The sequence below is a fragment of the Miniopterus schreibersii genome (genome assembly GCF_964146895.1).
Source record: "Miniopterus schreibersii genome assembly, chromosome: 5".
NCBI lineage: Eukaryota > Metazoa > Chordata > Mammalia > Chiroptera > Miniopteridae > Miniopterus > Miniopterus schreibersii.
In genome coordinates, this window is record NC_138106.1 from 19629018 (window position 1) to 19649464 (window position 20447).

Genomic DNA, 20447 nt, shown 5'->3' on the forward strand with positions numbered 1-20447 from the left:
ACTCCAAGCAGAAATCAGAAAAGGATATTCCGATAGGTTAAAATAGAAAGAGGAAAAGACTCCAAGGCACATAGTAGGTATTTAATAAATATCTGTTGAGTGAATGAATAAATGAGATGCTTGCATCTAGACTTCTAGAATGAGGAACTTAGAAGAGAGGAGGAAGACAGAAGGGTGTGCATAAGAGGTGGGAAGTTGCTCAAGATAAAGACATGAGTGCTTTTCATAAGGTGGGTAGGAATAAAAATAAAATAAAATAAAAACCCTTCTCCCCTAAGGAGTGAAGAGCTAGAGAGGAGGGGGCCGAAGGATTGACACTGTTTGGGAGGATTTTCTCCCTTGTTCTGTAGTCTACATTTCAGTCAGTCAAAGAGCATAACCAACCTTCTTTAAATATTCAGTCCACTGACCTACTGTCTTTCCCATTCTGCACCCAATTAAGGTGAAATGAGAAATATAGGGATGGTGGGGAAGGTGGGGAGCCAGTAGGTGGGATAGAGTTAAACCCACCTCACTGCTCCACTAACCTCAGAAGTCACCATGTTATCCTGCAATTCCTAACCCCATCCCCACCCCATCCCACCCAATCCATGGGCAGCCTTCTGCTGAGCAGAGTTCATGGCATGAAGGAGAATCACCTCTGTGCCCAGATCCACTTCTATGTCGCTGATACAACAAGATTCCAGAAATGAGTCTTCCCCCATGAATCTTCCCCCTGCCTGTCAGGACTCATCTATTGTAATTCCTCACCCTGATCTTGGAAAACTACAAAAAGGACCAATTACCCTCTGAGTTAGAGCCTCATTTGTGCTCAATGATGAATCACACATACAACTCCTTCAACAGCACAACCAGTGCTGACCATTAGCCTAGATCAATAGTCTCAAAAGAAAAGGTCAAAGGTCCAGTGGGCTCTGGGAACCCCAGACTACAATACTCTCCACCTTGACCAACTTGACAGACAAGCTCAAATTGCTCAGGCTGCTTGTTCCCTTTCAGCACATTAGCAAAGAACTTCAGAGCTTCAAACTAAGTCCTTTCTCTACATTAAGCACTTTTTAAAAAGTAACTAATAATAAGCAGAAGATGACAAAGAAGAAATGGGAACAAGAATAATAAAACAAGGCGAGGATTTTCAATGTTGTCTTACTTTTCATAAAGGAATATACATCATTTTGCAGATTTCCTCTATAGGCTTCATTTTATAGTAAAGGAGGTTTGTGGGGGCTCTGCCGAATTGCTTATGGAGATTTTTTGCCTAAGAGCTTACTACAGGGTAGGGCAAAGCATCCCAGCCCTGAGTTTTGGGGCACTCTTGCTACTAAACTGACTCAAAAGGCCTCTGGCATTAAAAAATGACCAGAGGCTCAGAAATTTGCCGTATTAGTTTCCTATTGTTGCTATAACACATTTCCACAAACTTAGTGGCTTAAAACACAAAATGATTATCTTACAGTTCTGCAGGGTTAGCATAGGTTTCACTGGGCTAAAATCAAGGTGTTGGCAGGGCTGGGTTCCTTCTGGAGACTCTGGGGCACATTCCTTTGTTTGCCTTTTCCAGTTTCTAGTGGCCACCCGCATTCCTAGGGTCCTCCATCTTCAAAGCCAGCAATGCTGCTTTTCTCAGGCCACTCTTCCTTAGTCCTACTTCTCTCTGAGTCTCCTCCTTGGTCTTTCTCTTCCACTTTTACTGACCCTTTTAATTACAGTGGGCCCACAGGAATAGTCCAGGGTAATCTCCCTATTTGTAAGGTCAGCTGATTAGCAACCTTCATTTCACCACAACCTAATTCCCCTTTGCCATATAACCTAATATATTTACAGGTTATAGGGATTAGGGCAGCTATCTTTGAGCGGCCTTGATTCTATCACACTTCCCTATTATTCCCAAGGCAAATGGAGGACCAGTCTCTCTCTTAGCAAACCTTTCTTTGGTGGCTAGTTCCACCTAATTTCACCTGTGTATAAATTTGGGGAAGCTGGTCTAGACCTAAAAATCCCCCAGGGAAGGCCCTGGATTCTTTTAAATCAGCATTGGGCAAGACTTAGTTTTAATGGAAACTACATAAGCCTTCAAAGAAACACAACTGATGACAAGTGAGAATTTCAGTAAATAAATATATTGCCCACAAGACGGCTAATTATATTTTAAACTACTAATGCCAGTAAACATAATACCAAACACAATGTAGCACGAGTACTGAAAATTCGGAAAGGTTGATGGACTTTTGAAATCATTTTTAAGGGTAGTTTATTTTCTTCTTCCTTAGCACGGAAGCATAAAATGTACTCAATAAATAAGCAAACGGAAGGACAATCAATCTAATATCAAAGTGACTAGAGAGTTAATGCCAGGTCTCAATTTGTATGCTGACATTCCGGAATACAGAGGATGAAGGTCAGAGACTCTGGGTAACCTCTGCATTAAAAATGCCCTTGAGTTATCAGGGAGAAAGGCAGCCCCCTTTCTATTCTATATGAAGGGTACAGATCTAACAGAATTTGGAAAAGTTTTATTCCAAACTCCAAACCACACAACATAATCAATATTCATACTGATGAATTGAAATAAACATGAATACCACTTCCCAATATTTTCCAAAATTGTTTCTAATCACAGACAGGTAAATTCAAAATCCTCTCTATGTGACAATAATTTCAAAGGCAAATAATGAAAATAGAGAAGTACACTGTGGAAACTTATTGTATGCCAGGCACTTTATACAACTTATTTGATCCTGACAACAACCTGCAAGGTATGTTACAGGACAGGAAGAGGGCACAGACTCTAGGAAGCCAAGAAATTACCTGAAACTTTGCATCTAATTAATACATGGTATATTGAGATTTAAATTCAGGAACATCTGCCCTTAAAGATTAATCATATACTGTGACATCACGCTGATTCCCAAATTAAGATGTGTAAAAAGTGCTCTGATGTGGATCCTCTATCATTAAAAAGATTTATAAAATAAAAGTGCTCTGAGGTCTTAACAGATACTATATAAAATATGAGGCAAGTATTAGAAATGTATGTAAATTTAGGCATTGGAAACAAGGAGCTCTTCATTTAGTCTGTAATTAGACCTCAATTGTTCATTTTACAGGTCCTTACAATAATAATTAAACATTTCTTCCTTTGTATTATATGTGTTTTCAAACTGCTGTGGAAGACTGTTGATCAGCAGCCTTTCCATCTTTTGGCATTTTACTGCTAATGCTCTGCAAACACGGACAGCCAAAGAAAACGCAGATGGTCCCATGGAACACAAAGCACAGCAACATATGGTATGCATTTAATTCTAACAAAGTTTGCTTCTTAACCTCTGGGTGTCGCTCCACAATTCCTTTATAAGGCTACTCATTTCCAAGGAAGGTTCAGTCTCCAAAAACAGGGCAACAGGTCCCACGTGTGTGTTGTACAGCCATCCAGCTGAACATAATGTGTCTGAATGCCTTTAAGCAAGTGCATTTAGCACATGCTTCCTAGCACTATGATATGTACTTATGAACTGTTTACCCCTCGATGGTAAGCCCCTTGAGGGCAAGTGTCATGCCTGATATCTCACCTTATTACCTGTACATCGCAGAGTAATAATAATATCTGTCATGGATATAGCACTATGCAATCTATAAATTGCTCTGATGGATAAGGCCCCTAATTACTTGTGACATTTGCCACATCTTCAGATGAGGCTCAGAGAGACTAAGCAATTAACTAGAATCACAAACTAGGAGGCAGTGTTTTCTTCTTGCCCACAACAGAAAAGTATTTCATACCTTGTCTTGCACTGCTATTTTCTTCTCCTAAGGTTTCTATTACAAGGATTACTGCCTACTGGCCTTTTTATTAAATATTAGGGTAGGCGCAAGACACTGTTCTTAGGGTTTTACAAATATTAATTTATATAATCCTCCTAACACCCCCATGAAATAGATGCTATTTACTCCCATTTTATAGATAAGGAAACTGCGGCACCGAAAGATGAACTCATCCAAAAATCACAGGACTGTTAAATGCCAGCAGTGAAGTTTGAATCCAGGAAGTCTGGCTCCAGATCCTGTGCCCTTAACTTATCCTGCATTATCCTGCCTGAATAAGAATCTAAAAAGATCCGTGCTCGGGATATGTGAACAGTTGTTCAACAAGGGGCAAAAAAGTATGTTTACTCCTCCCTATATGATTTATTTGATTATATTCTAGAACCTTTCCTCATGCCAATAGAACTCCGTTTAAGTACGATACTAAATTTTCCTGTACTGACGGCATATGCGGTGGTTACCTTGACTGACACATAAAATACCCAAAACAAAATACCCCAAGGCTTGAGGATTTTTTGTTTCATGAATTAGACACATGAAAGGATTGTTGAGGCATCAGAAGTGTTATACGCTCACATCTGTAAGTCTTTCTTGGAGATTTTCATATTTCTTATACAAGAATGCTCCCTGTCTGAACTATTTCAGTGTTCACTCTATACCTGAGCTTGAAAATTAATCCTTTTTAATTTTCAACTACTTTCTCTTCACACATAGTGCAAGCACTTGCTTTCAATATGATGTTTAAGTTGTATGTTTTTATGTCAGTTGTCTTGAAAACATGCAAGTAAACATGCAAACGTATTGTAAAGGTTTAAAATTTGGGGTATGTATGAGTATATCAACACAAGTTGTGAATGACGTATATCCAGGCCTATATAAATTAGATTTTGAGGAACAAGCACCACACTGCTCAGGCAGGTCATAATAAGAGATTCCTCGTGAAATGTAAAAACTACCTTGAATGAATTATCCATAAGTTAACACTCATTAGAATGACATATTTATTATTTCTGGGTGTGACATTCCTTTAATGCACTTTGACTAACTGTTCTAATGGCACATTAAGAAACTATTTCAGGCCTTTCCCCCCCCCATTGGAATTTGTAGACTTTATTTACATTTGAATGAAAATAACTTAAAGTAATATAACACAAAACAATCACCCATTTCCCAAAGTAAAATACCATTTTATTCTGCCCAGAAACATTTAATTAAAGCAGGATATAACTTCGGTAATTACTTTTGCACAGAATGACTCTAAAATTAATAGTCAATTGTTAAGAGTGTTTAAAATTCGGGAGACTGACAATCAAAACAATCTTAAATGCCTTGTTTATGTGATGAAAAGGAGTGATCCTTTAATTCCCTCACACACATTAAACTGATTTCACAGACTTTCTGTACTGGTGTTTAACATAGTCAAGTGCTTGAGGTTACATAAAATAAACAATCTTGAGATCTTATTGCAAATGTTTGCAATTTATGATGTAAACTGATTTGTGAAAAAATAACAGGATCTCATGTCACTGAAGCCAAAAAGGCATTTTTCAGAAATCAAAATAGTTCCGAAATTTGAGCATTGCATTATACTAAAGTATTACCATCTGAGGATCTAAAAAGTTATAAATCTAAGGAAAAACTCCAAATAGATATTTATCAATCCAGTTTCAAGCAAAGGCCTCTGATCTTACTGGGCCTCTAGCATCATAGAGTCCTTAACACTAATAATGTCTTGAATAATCTCTTTTAGAGCGGTTTCCCCCAATCTGAGATTCTGTAGCTCCAGAAGGATTTTCACACCCTGAAAGATTTGGGTGCGGGGGGGGGGGGGGGCTTTTCATTAATTATTACGATTATCGAGTTTCAACCCAAACCACGTGCATGTTGGGCCTTATTTAAATTTAAAGTGAAGACTTCCTCGGATCCTCTCTCAGGTGGCTCTGGAAACTCGGGGTTTGGACCGCCCAGGGGTCAGAGAGTTTGAGCTGTGCCGCCCCAGAAAAGCCGGCCCTGCCTGCCCCCGTGGGAGACTGAACCCTGGGGACCGGCCCCGCCGGGCCAGGAAGGCAACCTCCGCGCTCGCTGAGGCTCCGCAGAGCTCAGGCGGAAGGAGGCGAGGCCGCCACGCGCGCCCCTGACGCGCGGGACCCACAGGCCGCGCCCGGTGCAAGTTGGGCGGGCCGGGCCCAGAAACTTTGGCCTTTCTCACCTGGCGGCCTTCGCGGTTCCTCGGCCCTCCGCGCCCCGGCCCGACCCCCGGGGCTGCGCGCCCACCCGCAGCCTCTAGCCCGGGGGAGCGCTCAGGGCTGACCCGGGCGGCGGGGCCGCGCCCCCTTCTTGCGCCCCGCGCCTCTCGCGTCGGGCCCCCGACGCACCGCCCCCTTTGACCTCGGGCTGCCCCTGCTCAGCCGCGAGGACGCGCTCGGCTCTGCGTTGGCCGCGCCCAAGGCTGGACCCCTGACAGGACCACCAACTCCCCAGCCCCAAGGTCCCCCCTGACCTCCGACCTCGCTCCAGGTGCCCGGAAAATGTCCGAAGCCGCGTCGGGGCTGGACTAGGGTTGGGGCTTGCAGCCTGGGGGTTCGGGCGCCCGGCCGGGGCGCGGGAGGGGAGGGAGCCCGCCGCCGGCCACCTCGCCCCGGCGCGCGGAGCGGCGCGGCCGCTTCAAAGCGCACCTCGCCCCGAGGCAGATGTTTACCGTGAAAACTAGGGACGCCCGTCTGCGGGAGACTCGCGAGGCCTGAGCGCCGGGTGCGTCCCAAGTGGTGGTCTATGATCTTTGAAAGCAAACAGATAAATATGAACATATCACCCATGTCTACGCCGAGGCGAACTCAGCCCGGGAGAGGGCCGGGCGGGGGCGGCGGGAGCGCGGCCGGAGGACCCGGGGTTTTGTCGGGGTTGGGGGGGGGAGTGTCTCACCTACGCGTCCTCCGGCCCAAAAGGGGCTCCAAGGGATACGCAGGACACCCTCAATTTTCGCGGAGGGTGCCCCCCCCATTCCAAGAACCCATGCGGGAAGGGAAGGTCCTGGCCAGGGCCGAGTCTTCCAGGTCCCTGCCAACCCCCAAACCCGCAGCGCCTTTGGGCTTCACTAGAGGGGTTCCTTCTGGGAGAGGGGGTCAAAGGAGTACGGAGGGAGGGGCTCCTCGGTGTTCAGAGGACGGCTAAGACCCGGCTTTTCCTGATCGCGGTCATGGCCCTGGCTTCTACCTTTTCCTAAAACGAGCCCAACGAAGACGCTGCTGCGGTCCAAGAGCTAACCCGGAGTGTAAGGTGGGGATCAGCCCCTCCCGGCGCCGCGGCCCCCTCCGGGGCTCTTGCCCTGCTCCCGAAGTAGGGCCGCCTGCGCTCTCCGGGGAGGGTCGGCGACCTGGGCCGGAGCGTCTGTTAAGCCGCAATTAACCGCGGTGAACTTCGCGCCGCGTGGTCCCGCTTCCCTGGCTGCCCAAAGTATCCCCCAAATAAACTTCAAGGGTCAAAGTGCAGCGAAATGAAGAACCCGAGTCCAGGCTGGGGAAGGGGGTTATTCTATTGTTATTTTACGTAGTACCTGTTCCTTTATTGGCTTGGCATGCAAATGAGCCCGGTTTCCAGGCCGCGCGGACGCAGTGGGGGCGGGGAGCTTCGCTCGGCGCCGTCTAGAGCCGCAGAGCCGCGGTTCTCGCGGCCCCTGGACTGCGGACAGCGGGGCTGAGGCCAGCGCTTCCCCAGCCGCGTAGCCGGCAGATACACATGCATCAAAAAGGACGGAGGAAAGACTATCTCGGATAGTTTAATAATAACAGGAACAAAGATGACGCGAACCCCATCAAATGAAACAATACTATTTTCATTCAATTGATCGCAAAGTGTCTTCAATGAATAACTTGGCACTTATTTAAAAGGCTTAACAGAGGTGAAACCGAAACATTTCGTACCGACAACACATCATGAAATAACAGCATCTTCTTCTGTTTAAAATAACTTAATACACTAGAAAAAATATGGCAAATATAAATAATTTGTTTTCACGGAGAACAAATAGTTACAAAGCTCAACCGCATACCCAAGTTCAGTTAAAAGAGCTTTTCCTCTTTCTTGTAAATAAGAAGGGGGAAAAAAAAAACCGAAAAAACTAAGGCGGCTTTCTGGAGCATTGGGATACAGACTGCTCAGTCCAGGGTACCCCATTTTAAACAGCTACATGAATTGAAACAAACAAATTAATATACACCTTTGTGAGATAAAATGCAAATGTCGAAAGTCAACCATCAGTTCACACATTATAGCCAAAATAAACTTTGTTTGTGTGTATCAACATATTTTACAGAAACCTAGTGCCTGTATCTAGCTGGATGCCGTTTAAGGTGGGTGTGACGGGATAGAGGGGGGAAATAAAGCGGGATCCTCACACAGGACTGCGGGTAATCAGCAAGGGGGTAACAAGAAAGGGGGGGAGGGGACTCTCGCTGAGCGCCAGCCCCGTGCCAGGCACCTTGTGAGGCGCCCACCTTCATTTCATTTGGTCGCCTTGTTTTCTCTTTCCTTTCCCCACATTTTCTGCCCGCCTCCGTTTTCTGGGGACAATCAGAGTGTCGAGTTTTTCCCTTCCGACTTTTTTCTTTTGTCCCCCAGGATCAAAGATGGGGCAAAAGCATATAGAGAGAGATATACATCAATTTCCAGATGCTTTTGGGATTGTTTTTCGTACTGATGATGAAAATGAATTAAGTACACGTGAGTAAAGCAGGGAGGGGGGAGACACCGTCAATGAAATAAAAGTAACATGCAAACCGGAATTTACTGCCAGCCGTCTGGACAGTTCTGCCATAATAATTTCCTCAGAGAGATCACTGTCTGTGGTATCATTTTTTTTTGTATTAATATTTCTTCTCTCCTTGTTTTTATACACTCTTCCCTCTTCTTGCTCTTCCATTCGTGGTGGTTTTTAACTCAAAGCATCTGATTCAACGTAAAACGAGGCCCGCCTCTCTTATCAAATTTCTCGTATTAAAATGAACTTCGCAGAAAAAGGTCAGTTTCAAAACCTGTGAACTTCCCAGCTGCGCACTCTTTTTTAATCTTAACTCTTTAAATAAGTATACCTCTTCCTTCTGTTTGCCTTCTTAGCCCATTGGGGGGAGGGTCATACACTTTAGGTTGGTAACTCCCCTACACCCCATTCTCTCGAAATAATACGTCCGGGTTATTTTTCCATATTTTTAAATGTATAAAATACTTTAATTTTTAATTTTTTTTGTTCCTTGGTTCTCCCTCCGATTTCAGCTTCTTTCAAATAGCAATAAGAAATAAGTTCCCTTTCTCTTTTTCTGTTTGTCTTTTTTACTTTTTTTGTTCATTTTTTATTAACAGGATTTTTATTTCTGCGCAAGAGTCCGTCGTTGCAGCTTTGCCAAGAGCACTCCCACGTCCAGTCTCTCTCCCGACTTCCCCGAACCCGCCCCACCGAGCTGAATTCTAGGCCCTTGGGAAGGCGAAGGGTCAGGAGCCTCCAGCTGACGCGCCCAGCGGGGGGCGGGTCCCCGCGGAATCCTGCCCTCGGAGTCCGAGGTGCTGAAGCGGGCGAGGGGCGACCAGCCAGGCGGCAGGAGGCGGGGCTCCGGGGCGCGAGGGGTAACGGAGAAGCAGCGGGGCGCGGGGGCGCGGGGGCGCGCGGTGGGCGCTGGCGTGGGCGTGGGCTTCACAGACCCAGGGCGGCCGCGTGCTTTTTGGCTTTCAGTCTGAGATCCGCGATGCTGGAGTTCTTGCTGGTGGTCTTGGCGGCGGCGGCGGCGGCCACGACCGAGGCGGCGGAGGCCGAGTCCGCGGCCAGCGTGGCCAGCGGCAGTCCGAAGGGCGGCGCCGGGAACATCATGTAGGGCGCGTGCGCGGCCAGGTGCGGGTGCAGGTGGTGGTGCGCGTGCGCCACGGCGCTGTCCAGCTGCAGCTGCGCCTGAACCTGAAAGGACAAGGGCGTCACGTTGCAATGACTATCCTAGGGTGACAACAGAATAGAAACAGAGCATTAACGGCGTCCAGCGTGGCTCGGGGGGGGGGGGGCGGGGGCGGGAAAGGGGCGCTTGGCTGACCTTCTCAGTTTGTTACTGAGTCTGGGGCGCCACAGGGATTCTCCAGTGCCCCCGAGTCTCTGCAGCTCACTCAGTGCGGCTGACCTCCCTGGGCCCGGGGGACACGCAACTGCGAGAACGTGGCCGCCCCTTGGGGAGCTGGGCCCATCAGAGGGCGACATTGCTACTGCTATAAAACATCACCCTCCTCAAAATAACAGTGGTGGAGTGGCAAAACGGGGCGAGGGCCAGTTACCCCCCTCTCCTGATGTTAACACACAGCCTACCTCACTATTAAGCACTGAAGTACCAACAAGCAAACCACCAAACTTTGCCCGTCACTTAGGGAAGCTACTGCATCTTCATCACAATACGCACAATTGTTAGTACTTCTAACTGCTATAAGAATTACCTGAGGACCTTGTTTAAATGCAGATTCCGATTCATAAGGTCTAGGTTGGGGCCTGAATTTCTACCAGTCTCCCAGGTGCTGCTGATGCTGCAGACCTGCAGATCACCTTCTGAGAAGTAAGGGTCTCCTTTTAAGAACCCGGCCTCTCTTTCTCCAGCCATTCTTTCTGGCTTTCAAAAGCCTAGCATCAAGATACCAGAGTCCAGCGGTGCCAAGAAAGCTAAGATCTCTCTAACACTAACCCTCAATACATTGGTGCACCCATGTGTCTCTCCAGTCCAGGGCACTGGCAACTGAGAGCTAATTCATGACTTCACAGTCCTACCAAGCAGGGGTCCTGGCTGAGGATGAGGTAGGTCAGGCACTGGTTGGGAAAGGATTGCACCCTTAGGCTTGGAGAGCGGGGAGTTCAGAGCACTGAGATTTCCCAGGATTAAATCGTTGCTGCAGGCTGTCCTTTTAAACGCAGTCTTAAAGGTTTCTTTATGGTTAAGAAAGGCATTGCAGAGGCAGGGCATCCCTGGGAAGACCAAGGCAAGGCTTCCTTCTCTACTAGAGATGAAGCTTTGTTTGTTGACAGCTTAAAAAAAAAAAATCAAGTCTGAGTTGGGAGTACTTTTTATTTCCTTTTCTTTTGTCAGAGACAGTTAATGTGACTAAGAGGTAGAAAATACCTAGAAAAAATATTCAGAGAATTGCCTCAGAAACACCGTAGGACTAACCTCTGTATTGGATCTGACAAAATCTTAATCAAAAGGCTTTTCCTTCCTCTCCCCAAACTCAAGCTTTAGTGCATTTTTAAAGGATTGGTTACTACCCTCAGGCCTCTGGGGGTTTCCCACGAGGACAGAAAGGACTAGATGGGGCCCCTCACACTCTATAGGTTTTTAAAGGGGAGAAGGTCCACTATATCGTCTCAAAACTTGATTCCCCAACTGCATGGACACCAACACTGGGGCTCAGAGAGGGGGGAATGTTCAACAGTTCGAGCAAACATCCAGGTCTTTTTACAGTTAAAAACAGGTTGAAACTGGGCTGTACTTGCCTGCTGAAATGGCATCCTTAAAGCACCTACGTTGACATAGGGTGCAACTCTACAAGCTTCAAACTGACTGGCAGCCCCTATGAGGACGCCTGCAAAACATGGAGGAACAAAACACAATAATATGAGATTAATATTTCCAGCATTGTTTTCCAGGATTCCAAATGGTACCAAGATAGAACTAATTCCTTTGGAAATAATCTGTCATCTTCCTAAACTACTACTATAATTAAAATAAATGTAATTTTCTCCCAAACTTTAGGACTCTCATTAACTGCCTTCACAGCAGATTTTTAAGTAAGGACCATGGTTATCTTTGAGAAGACTTTTCTGTATTTGTAATAACAATATTCCCCATTCTCTTTTTACTTATAATACCAAATGTTCTTTGTCTGAGAAGCATACCTTTATGGAGTTGATTTTCTTGTTTTCTACATTTAGCTCTTCGATTTTGGAACCAAACCTACAAATTGGGAGGAAAAATTAAAAAAACCTAGATGACTCAGAAATTTTTTAAAATTACAAAAGTGTGATGAAAAAGTAGTAGTGCTTTAGGCACGCATTAGGAGATGTAGCAAGCAATCTTTGAATTAATAGAACAATATCCATTTCCAAAATTAAAAATATAAGTTAATGACAAAAATAGATAGATTTCATAGACTTTTGCAAGATAGTTTATTGATAAATTGCTATTAGTCCTGGTTTCAACTTTCCACAATCCAGAGTTCCCAAGGCCTAAAACTCTCGCTGATACCTGATACCAAAGTGATAATGGGTTTAGATGTTTGCCCAGTAAGACCTGAGACGAATGTGCTCATTAATAGCCTGTAATATTAATTAGCTTCATCTTCAAGAAAAACCAAACACCAAAGCAAATAGTGACTCTTTTTTTCCTGGGGGCTGAGGGAGGGGATAAAAGTGGGGGAAGAAGTAATTAGTGTCATAAAAGCCTCACTACAAAGAAGTTTAGAATTTCTCTGTTCCTCTGTGCAACAGAGTGTAACACAGTAGCAGAATAATTGTGCTATTATCATGATAATCTAATTTGCTTCTAAAGAAATAGCCCACGCTCACAGGGTAGCAGAGAAGAATCCAGAGGATAGCTCAAAAAAAATTTATGTAAGTATGAAAAAATAAAGGCCAGCAATAAAATTCACTTCTTATGAGAAAAAAATTAGAATGTTCTGGGAAAGTGGGTTGGGGTATGAATCAAGTAACTCCTGGATACTATCTTCTCCCAGATATTACCTTCTTAAATAAGCCTGCCAACTTTTAGAGACAATATGACAGATTTTTTAAAATTCAAATAAAGCTTGCTTTTTTGCTCTAATACAGCATTATGTTCCAAAAATGCAGCATATTGACTGATTCCCAAATTAATGTTAAAAAAAAACATGAAAGTAAAATATTGCTTCTGAGCTTTGTCTTGTTTTTAAAAGCAAGTGTCATAGTCAATGTAAATCTTCAAAAATCCCCCTGCCATTTAGTGTAATAGAAGGGTAGATTTCATGCCAGGGTGGCATCCTTTGTGTAACTCACATGGCCTGAGGCTTCTTGCCTCTTTTTTCCCCTAGTAGAGTTGGAACTGAGATACTAATGCTCATAACTGTAATAATTATCATCAAGTCTTTAAGGGGCTGCTGAGCCTCTAGAGATCTCAGTATACAGAGCAAAGCAGGAGAGGCTTAAAAAGGAAGGCTCTGCTGTTGATCCTGTGATGACCAAGGCAGCCTATTATTACTTTTCCCCTTCAACTCCACTGCTGTTTTTGTCCTGATCCTATTACAAGATGCGGGGAAGCCCCATAAGAATTGCATAGTTCGCTGCAGATGGTGGTCTCTGCGCCCAGAGACCCAGGGAGTATCTGTTACAGTGATACTTTGTAACAGCTGCAGATGTTCAGGCCTAAAACTGCTCCATGTGTTCAAACAAATAATGACCATCATTTTCTCCTATTTTACTATTTGAGCTAAATACAATCTGAAACATTTAAATTTGTTCTCCATAAACCTAGGATATGTATGCATGTATGTATATAAATTATCACCTTAACCACCCCCAAGCCTACTTTTGCCATTACACTCACCCTTGAGACCAGTAAAAAACAAAACAAAACAAAACAAAGTACTCCAACCCTAATATCATTGGGTATGGTATTTGCTGGGGGTTGGACTTTGAAAATGTCAACATCAAAATCTGTGGGTTGTTTTAAAATCAAGTTTTTGTAGGTTCAGGTTCGCTGCCTTGGTTAAGTGAGGGAACAAAGAGTGACCAAAATGCATTTATTTCTCCACTGTTTCACACACAGTTTGAGATCGACTGCTAACGGCAGACTGTAAATTTCTGCATTTAACAGTTGCTAATTTTCTTTATAGTCTGTACATCTATAAACCTAATTGGCATATCCGTTTGGCAAACCTAGACCCCAGAGCAGACCCTCAAGGAAACCCAACTCCAGCGAACAAAATATTCGTTGTAACTTTTAAGGCATCCAGAAGATAAAACGTTTTCTGTGGTATTTTTTTTTAAGGCTTATAAAAGTAGGCCCATTAGGATTAAACCACATTAAAGGCATCATGAGGCGAGGGGGGTGTGGTTTATAGAAACTCTGGGAGCAAGCCCAGCACAGCTTTCTTCTGCTGGGAACATATGTTGGGATAGGGGAAAATAAAGAAAGGGGTGTGTGGGGGGGAGAGTTAAGACTAAGATCTACTTTAGAAAATAATACCTCCATTAAAGACACCCCTTCCTTTCTCACCTCACTCCAGTCCCTGGAACCTGCGCCCTCCTGCGTGTCCCAAAAGCCGCCTCTCCAACCCCAGGCGTGCCCCTCCTCCCCCCCTGGGCCCTGCCTCGACCTCCTCACAGCCAGGTACCTGCACTCGGGCCTCCGACAGTCCCAGCCGTTGGCTCAGTTCCTCACGCATGAAAGCGTCCGGGTAGTGGGTCTCATCGAAAAGCCTCTCGAGCTCATTGAGCTGCTCCAAGGTGAAATTGGTCCGACTCCGCCTCTGCTTGATTTTGGTCTGGCCTTCGTCATCCATCCCTTTCGCATCCTCTTTTCGATCCCTCAGCTCTGGGGACACTGGACGGGGGCACCACGAACAGGACCACACGTACGTCCACGCGTGAACACAGCAACCCACACAGGCGCGCGCGCACACAGAGAGAAAAACACAGCAAATCCCATTAACCAGATTTGTCTCCAGAAGGATGGAGGGTCCTGCCCCCTCCCAAGGTCCCGTCCAGTCCCTCACCCGGTCCGGAGGAAGAGGGTCCTGGAGACGCGCAAAGATCAACTCTGGGCCGCAGCGCGCGGGCAAGAGGGCCTTCACCACCCACCCCCTCCGCGACTGTGGCCTCAGCTCAGCTCACGACCCACCCCCGCGGCTCCCTGCCCTCCCCCGCGAACATCAAACCCATTCCACTCACCCTTTCGCCCATTCACTCTCTCCCACGCACGCACAGAAATCAAAAGCGCCGCGCCCCGCCCGCGACCGAACGCGGACCGGGCAGAAGGGCGCGGCGAGGCCACGCTCTGGTCCCTCACACGGGCCATTCAGAGCGCGCTGGGCCGTTCTCAGGCCAGCTCTGCCCGCCGGTGGCTCTATCTCTCTCAAACTTGCTGGTTTAATTTGGTAACATTTGGGCCAAAGGGTCGCAAGCAGGAGAACAAGACCCTTGTGCTGCGCGCGTTCCAGGGAGTCGCATCCCCGGGAGCTCGGTGCCGACCCAGGGCTTGGGCCAAACCCTGCGGACAGCCCACGGGCCGCCAGGCAGTCTCCATGCCCCCTCCCCCCGGACCCCAGGTGGCCCGAGCAGGCGTCCACGCCATGTTGGCAGCCTGGAGGGCCCGCCGCCCAAGCCGGGCCAGAAGGCGAGAGGCAGAAAACCAGCCTCCGGTGGCTCGCCGAACTGACCGCTGCCTCTGTTCTCTCCGCGTCTCTCCCCACTGGAAAGGCCGACTGGACCCTAACCGCTTAAACCCGCAGAGATCAACAGGTTCAAGCGGAACATTCGCGATCCTCGGTTTCTATTGGTTGCTCAAAGCCTTTTCATGCATCCACCAGCTCGGATGTTTAATAAAATATGCATTTTTCTGCCCTGGGCTTGCACACATCCGTGGCTACTTTCCTGTCCTCCCTTCTCCTCCCTTTAAACACAGGAGCTCTACAAATGCGAGCATACAGAGGCACCCAAGGGTTATGGGTATATACAGGGGCGGGCAAAAGTAGGGTTACAGTTGCAATGCAAATAAATAACACAATTAATTAATAGCAATACAAAAATAAACAGTGTTTCGCGTGCTCACGACTAAACCTACTTTGCCAGCCTCTGTACGTCAAGGCCCAGGGGCAGCGGTCAGGGCAGCCCTGTCAGCAAGAGGAGCTGCCCTCTGACACCTTCATCCCCTGCGCCCGAGACGGAGACTTGGTTTTTTTAAAGCGTCAAAGCTGAGTTTGGATAGTCAAGGCTGTTTGCAGTTTTTCTCAGCCCAGGTTCCAGATCAGCATGGGAGTTCAACATCATTTCCGGAAGAGCTGGCCTGCAGAGGAATTAATACTTGCCCTGCGCTTGGAAACGAACAATCCCAGGGCTGCGCCTGCCCGGGGCGCGGACCCTAACCTCGCGGTCTGGCCGCTGGGGTGCCCGGGGCCCAGAGCCGCGGCTGCAGGAGGCTGCACCGAAGCGCCAGGCAGCTATGCCAACACGCTCCCAATTCAGGAGGACCGGGGCCGGGTCTGGGGGAAGAACAGCCTCTAGGTCCCAGCCCAGCCTGCCATTCTTACTACGGCGATCTTGAGCGATGCCAGCATTTCTAGTTCTCAGAGTTCGTTTTGTGGACATGTGTCCTTCCTCCTGGAAGGAGGTCAATAACGTTATAGCAAACACCCGTAACCAAGTTAATAATAAAACATTTTCACCAGTAGTGCAATAAAATTTAAATATGAAAACACACTCTTCAGATTCTGCCAAAGGGGTGAGAAGGCTGTTCATTTTGTGTCATCCGCAATGAATACCCCTCAAACTTTTGGGACTTCAAAGAAAAAGATGTCCACGTTTCCAGTTGATTAATAGACTTAATATAGTCTTTATTTCGCCCCCAAATTTCCACTTATTGGCCTAAACAGGAACAGACCGTGTTATAAACAACTTAATTGCTTGCTTAAATATGTGATTCTACGCATGTCACATATTTTCTTAATTGGAAAAATATGGCAGCACACCAGTTACTGCAGGGACCAAGTGCCAAATTAATTTTATTGTTGAACTCCTTTGAATTGGTGCAGCACGCTCCACCATTTAGATAAAGCCGCTTCCTAACACTTTGCGGGCACCAAAGGATTGTCCCCGCACAAAACCAGGGTGCTGGCGGCGCGAAGCGGTAGCGGAACTGTGTCCGCGCTGGAAAACAAGCCAACGAGCCAACAAGAGGAGCCCAGCGCGTCTCCCAAGAGAAGCAGCAGAGGCCGGACCTCAGCTCGCCTCGGCCTCGTCCTACCTTCGTAGCTCAAAGGGAATGGCACGTTTGGCCCCCAAGATCCGGGGATCCGGGGATCCAGGGACCCCGGGTTCTCGCGGAGTTGTGGCGGTTTTAGCGGCAGCCCGGAGCCCGGGGGCGACCTGGGGGTGACATTTTCCGCCTCTCCTCTGGCCTTTCTCCCTTCTTTCCTCTCTCCCCTAGGAAAGGGGTTCCCGCAAACTCCGCGCGAGATGCGAACCGCACTCCCGCCGCCCCGCCGGGCCGCTGCCAGCCCCCGCCCGCGCCCAGCCCCGCGAACTTCACCACTCGCCCGCGGGCCGTCTGCGCCGAGGCCCCTTCCTCCCGCCGCTGAAACACGCGTTTGGGTGGAACGGGAATAGCGGGGCGCCTCTGGGAAGGGCGCGCACGGACCCCACACGCCCCCCTCCCCACAGACGCTCGGACCCCACCCACGACCGCGCGCACCGCCGGACTCCCACCCCTCCACCCTCCCTCGGGCTTCCCCAGTGGGGCCCGGGGCCCGCTCCGAGCCCCGTCCCCCGCCCGCCGGGCCTCGGGGTCCCCTCCGGCCCTAGAGGAGTCGGGAAGGTGGGAAGGGGGCCCGCGCGGCCGGGGGTCGGGCCGTTACCCTCGGTGAGCCGCGGGCTGCCCGGCTCGCGGCTCCTCTCGGCGGCGCCCATGTCCAGCTCGCGGGCCGGAGAGCGCCCTCCTCCAGCTCCCGCGCCCGCTCCTCCTCCCGCGCCGCCTCCGCCGCCTCCGCCTCCGCCTCCGCCTCCCCCGCCGCCGCCTCCGCCGGCCGCCCGGACTGCCGGGCTGCTGCGGTCGTCGCGGCCGGGCTCCGCGCAGCCGCCGGGCTCCTTGGCCCCGCGCAGCGGCCCGCTCTCGAGCACCTCGCGGTAGGTGATGGCCTCTTTCTTCTCCTTCACTTTCTGGTCAAAGGACTTGGAGACGAAGGCTGTGAGTTCTTCCATCGCCGCGCGCCCGTGCGCCCCGCGCTCCGCCGCTCCGGCCCGGCCCCGCTCTTTTTTTCCTCCTTCGTTTTTTACTGCTCCAGCCCCCCCAGTAACAACACATCAATGGGGCAGGGGGTGGGGGCGGGAGGGGGAGGAGGGAAGAAGGAAAAGGGGAGCAGAGAGAAGGAGGAGAAGTGGAGGGAGAGATAGAAGTCGAGGAGGAGGAGTGGGGAGGAAGAGGGAAGGGCGGGGGCCGGCCGGGGACGCGGGGGAGCTCCCCCGAGCGTGCCGGGTCCGCGCCGAGATCTTTGACGATTCTTCCTGCGGAGAGTTCAGATCTGATAGCGGCGCGGCGCTGGAAGTCTCACTATTTATACTTCGCAAAGGCGGCCCCTTGTTCTGAGTAAATTACCTCCCTTCGCAACTCCGAGGGAGCCCCTTCCCGGGAAGCACCCGCGCCGCTACCTGGGGTGGGGGTGGGGGTGGGGAAGGAGGGGGAGGGGGAGAGGGGGAGAGAGACGGAAAGAGAGGGGGAGAGAGAGAGGGAGAGAGAGAGGGAGAGAGAGAGGGAGAGAGAGAGGGAGAGAGAGGGAGAGAGAGAGCGCGAGCGCGGGAGAGGGAGCCCGATTAAACTGGAGCCCGGGCGGGCTGGGTCTGGAGTGGGAGGGCAGCGCGGGGCCCGGAGGGGGCGGGAAGAGGCAGGTCCCCGGCCGTCCGCGCAGCCAGATAGCCTCGGCCGCCTGCGCACTTGGCCATTCATCCAGGATTGACAGGAATCCCTAATTAATTTAATTAGGCGTGGATTTTTGCGTCCGTGTCAAGACTTAGTTAAACACCGGGGAGCCGGACCTACTCCGCCGGGGCGTGGCCAAAAGGAAACTGACAAGTGCGCGGCTTCGGGAGTGGGACCCGCATCGCGACTCCGCGCCAGACCCGGCGTCCGGGGCCGCGTCACTGCTCGGCCCCGCACCGGGGTCCCGCACCCCTGCCCGCGTCAGGCGCGGGCGGCCGCGTGCCGTGTCCTGACCCAGGACTGCAGCGCTACGTCCCGGCGCCAGCCCGCGCCGCCCGCACCTCGCGGCCCGGCGCGCTGGCTCGCGACCCTCCCCGAGTCAGGGTCCTCCGCAGCCCAGGCGGCTTCCCGGCCCCCGGGGCTGAGCCGGGTTTTCCCCAGCCTCCCCGCCCGCGGGAATTCGTGAATCACCCCACGACTTGCGTCCCGGAGCCCAAGCCTGCTCCGCTACGGACAACCCCGCTCCAAGCAGCTGTTTCCCGACAGATTCCATTTTCAAGTGTTTCCTTAGCGCCTGATCCAGGACAGTTAGACTTCGTTCTCTCTTTGAGGTTTCAGGACCCTCACCCCACCTCCCTCGTAACTAACTCCCTACATCCGGACCCCTCCCAAAAAGGACCGCAGGAGCTCTTCTTTAGCATCCTAATAAACGTTCTAGTTGATTTCTTGATTTTGAAAAGCAAGCGATTATCCTTCTTTGAGTTTGAAAAAAAAAAATCAACGTTAAGTTTGTGCCCCTCTTTATCTTATTTATTGTGGACCATTCATTCAAAAGGAGATGCTCGCCGGGAGAAAGGTCTCTCGCTCTCTCCCGGGACAATTTTAACCGAAACAGTTATGTGGAAGGAATGTCTATATTCCTGAGTCATACGTATTGTGTAGGACAAAGCTTGCTGTGAGAAGTGTGACCACAAATGTATCTAACATAAAAATATTTACATGCGGAAAGTTGTATTATTTGAGCGTGTAAACAAATATACCTCTTCAAGTGAATGTTAATAAATGTTAATACAAGCTTTCTGATGTTGAAGGTACACCTGTTCATTTTCTTAATCTAATACTCTTAGTAGAAATAAAAGCAATTACAAAACTTTAATATGTGTATCTTCTACCCATTTGTAAGGCAGCAGCACAAAGTTAACATAATTTGGGAAGTTCCACCAAAGTAACTGAAGCACTGGTAAAAGAGAACACAATTAAAACTTAATGTATTAGTGTTTCTAGGATACATGTAAATAGGGGCTATACATAACTACACCACTCTTTAGAATAAAATGTTCACACTCTGCAAACTTAAGATGGAAATCATACTTTTAAGAAATATTACTTTTCCTTTTTTTCTCTTGAAGTTATCTGCTGAAGCTATCTTTTGTTCTGAAAATATTTCATTTATTACTACTTTTAGGAGAAATAATTAAGATCTTTATGTTTCCAGTGCAATAGCTTTTAGGTATTAATGAATTATACTACTGCTTGCTTTTTTTTTTTTTTTTTTGTTACACTGCAAAAGAGATTCAAATATTCACACTTTACAAAGTTATATAAATTTAGGAACATGGTTTTACATTTATTCTCGAGTTACTATTTGTAACCACTTTAATTCTGATATTATCAGAGGGGAATAACCATAAAATTTTAATCCTTTATGAAAATCTGTTTTTAAGGTTATTTAGTAGAATGACCAGAAAGAGCTCTCAAACTGAGGTGTTCAATACTATACACAAGCAGCTCCAAAATAACCATTTTAGAAGTCTGGTCAGGAATCAAGAGACTCACTAACTACTTTTTTTACCATGACTTCTAAGTGTGATCTTAAATTCCATCCACTGAGCTTGAGGGAAAGATGACCACTTTAAAGGTAATCAGGGAAGGCTCAGACAATCATTGCGA

General features: G+C 48.3%; 2 protein-coding genes across 3 annotated transcripts in view; one reads left to right on the forward strand and one right to left on the reverse strand.

Annotated features, from left to right (window-relative positions):
- Positions 1 to 7587: 7587 nt before the first annotated feature.
- SHOX2 (SHOX homeobox 2) lies at positions 7588 to 18222 on the reverse strand. 2 transcript variants are annotated; one of them, XM_081139157.1, is made up of 5 exons: positions 17440 to 18222; positions 14203 to 14411; positions 11732 to 11789; positions 11330 to 11418; positions 7588 to 9799 (listed from the first exon to the last, which is right to left on the reverse strand). In XM_081139157.1, exons 1-5 carry the CDS (start codon positions 17780 to 17782, stop codon positions 9506 to 9508), a joined length of 993 nt encoding a protein of 330 aa, XP_080995283.1. In that variant the 5' UTR covers positions 17783 to 18222; the 3' UTR covers positions 7588 to 9505. The 2 variants fall into 2 exon arrangements, with proteins under 2 accessions (XP_080995283.1, XP_080995284.1); XM_081139158.1 differs by having other exon boundaries at positions 7588 to 9763; positions 17440 to 18220.
- The window catches only part of RSRC1 (arginine and serine rich coiled-coil 1), a 288784-nt gene continuing 286024 nt past the window's right edge, over positions 17688 to 20447 (forward strand). Inside the window, exon 1 of the mRNA XM_081139155.1 lies at positions 17688 to 17707. The gene's annotated coding sequence lies outside the window, so the exon portion shown is untranslated. The remainder of the gene's footprint in view (positions 17708 to 20447) is intronic.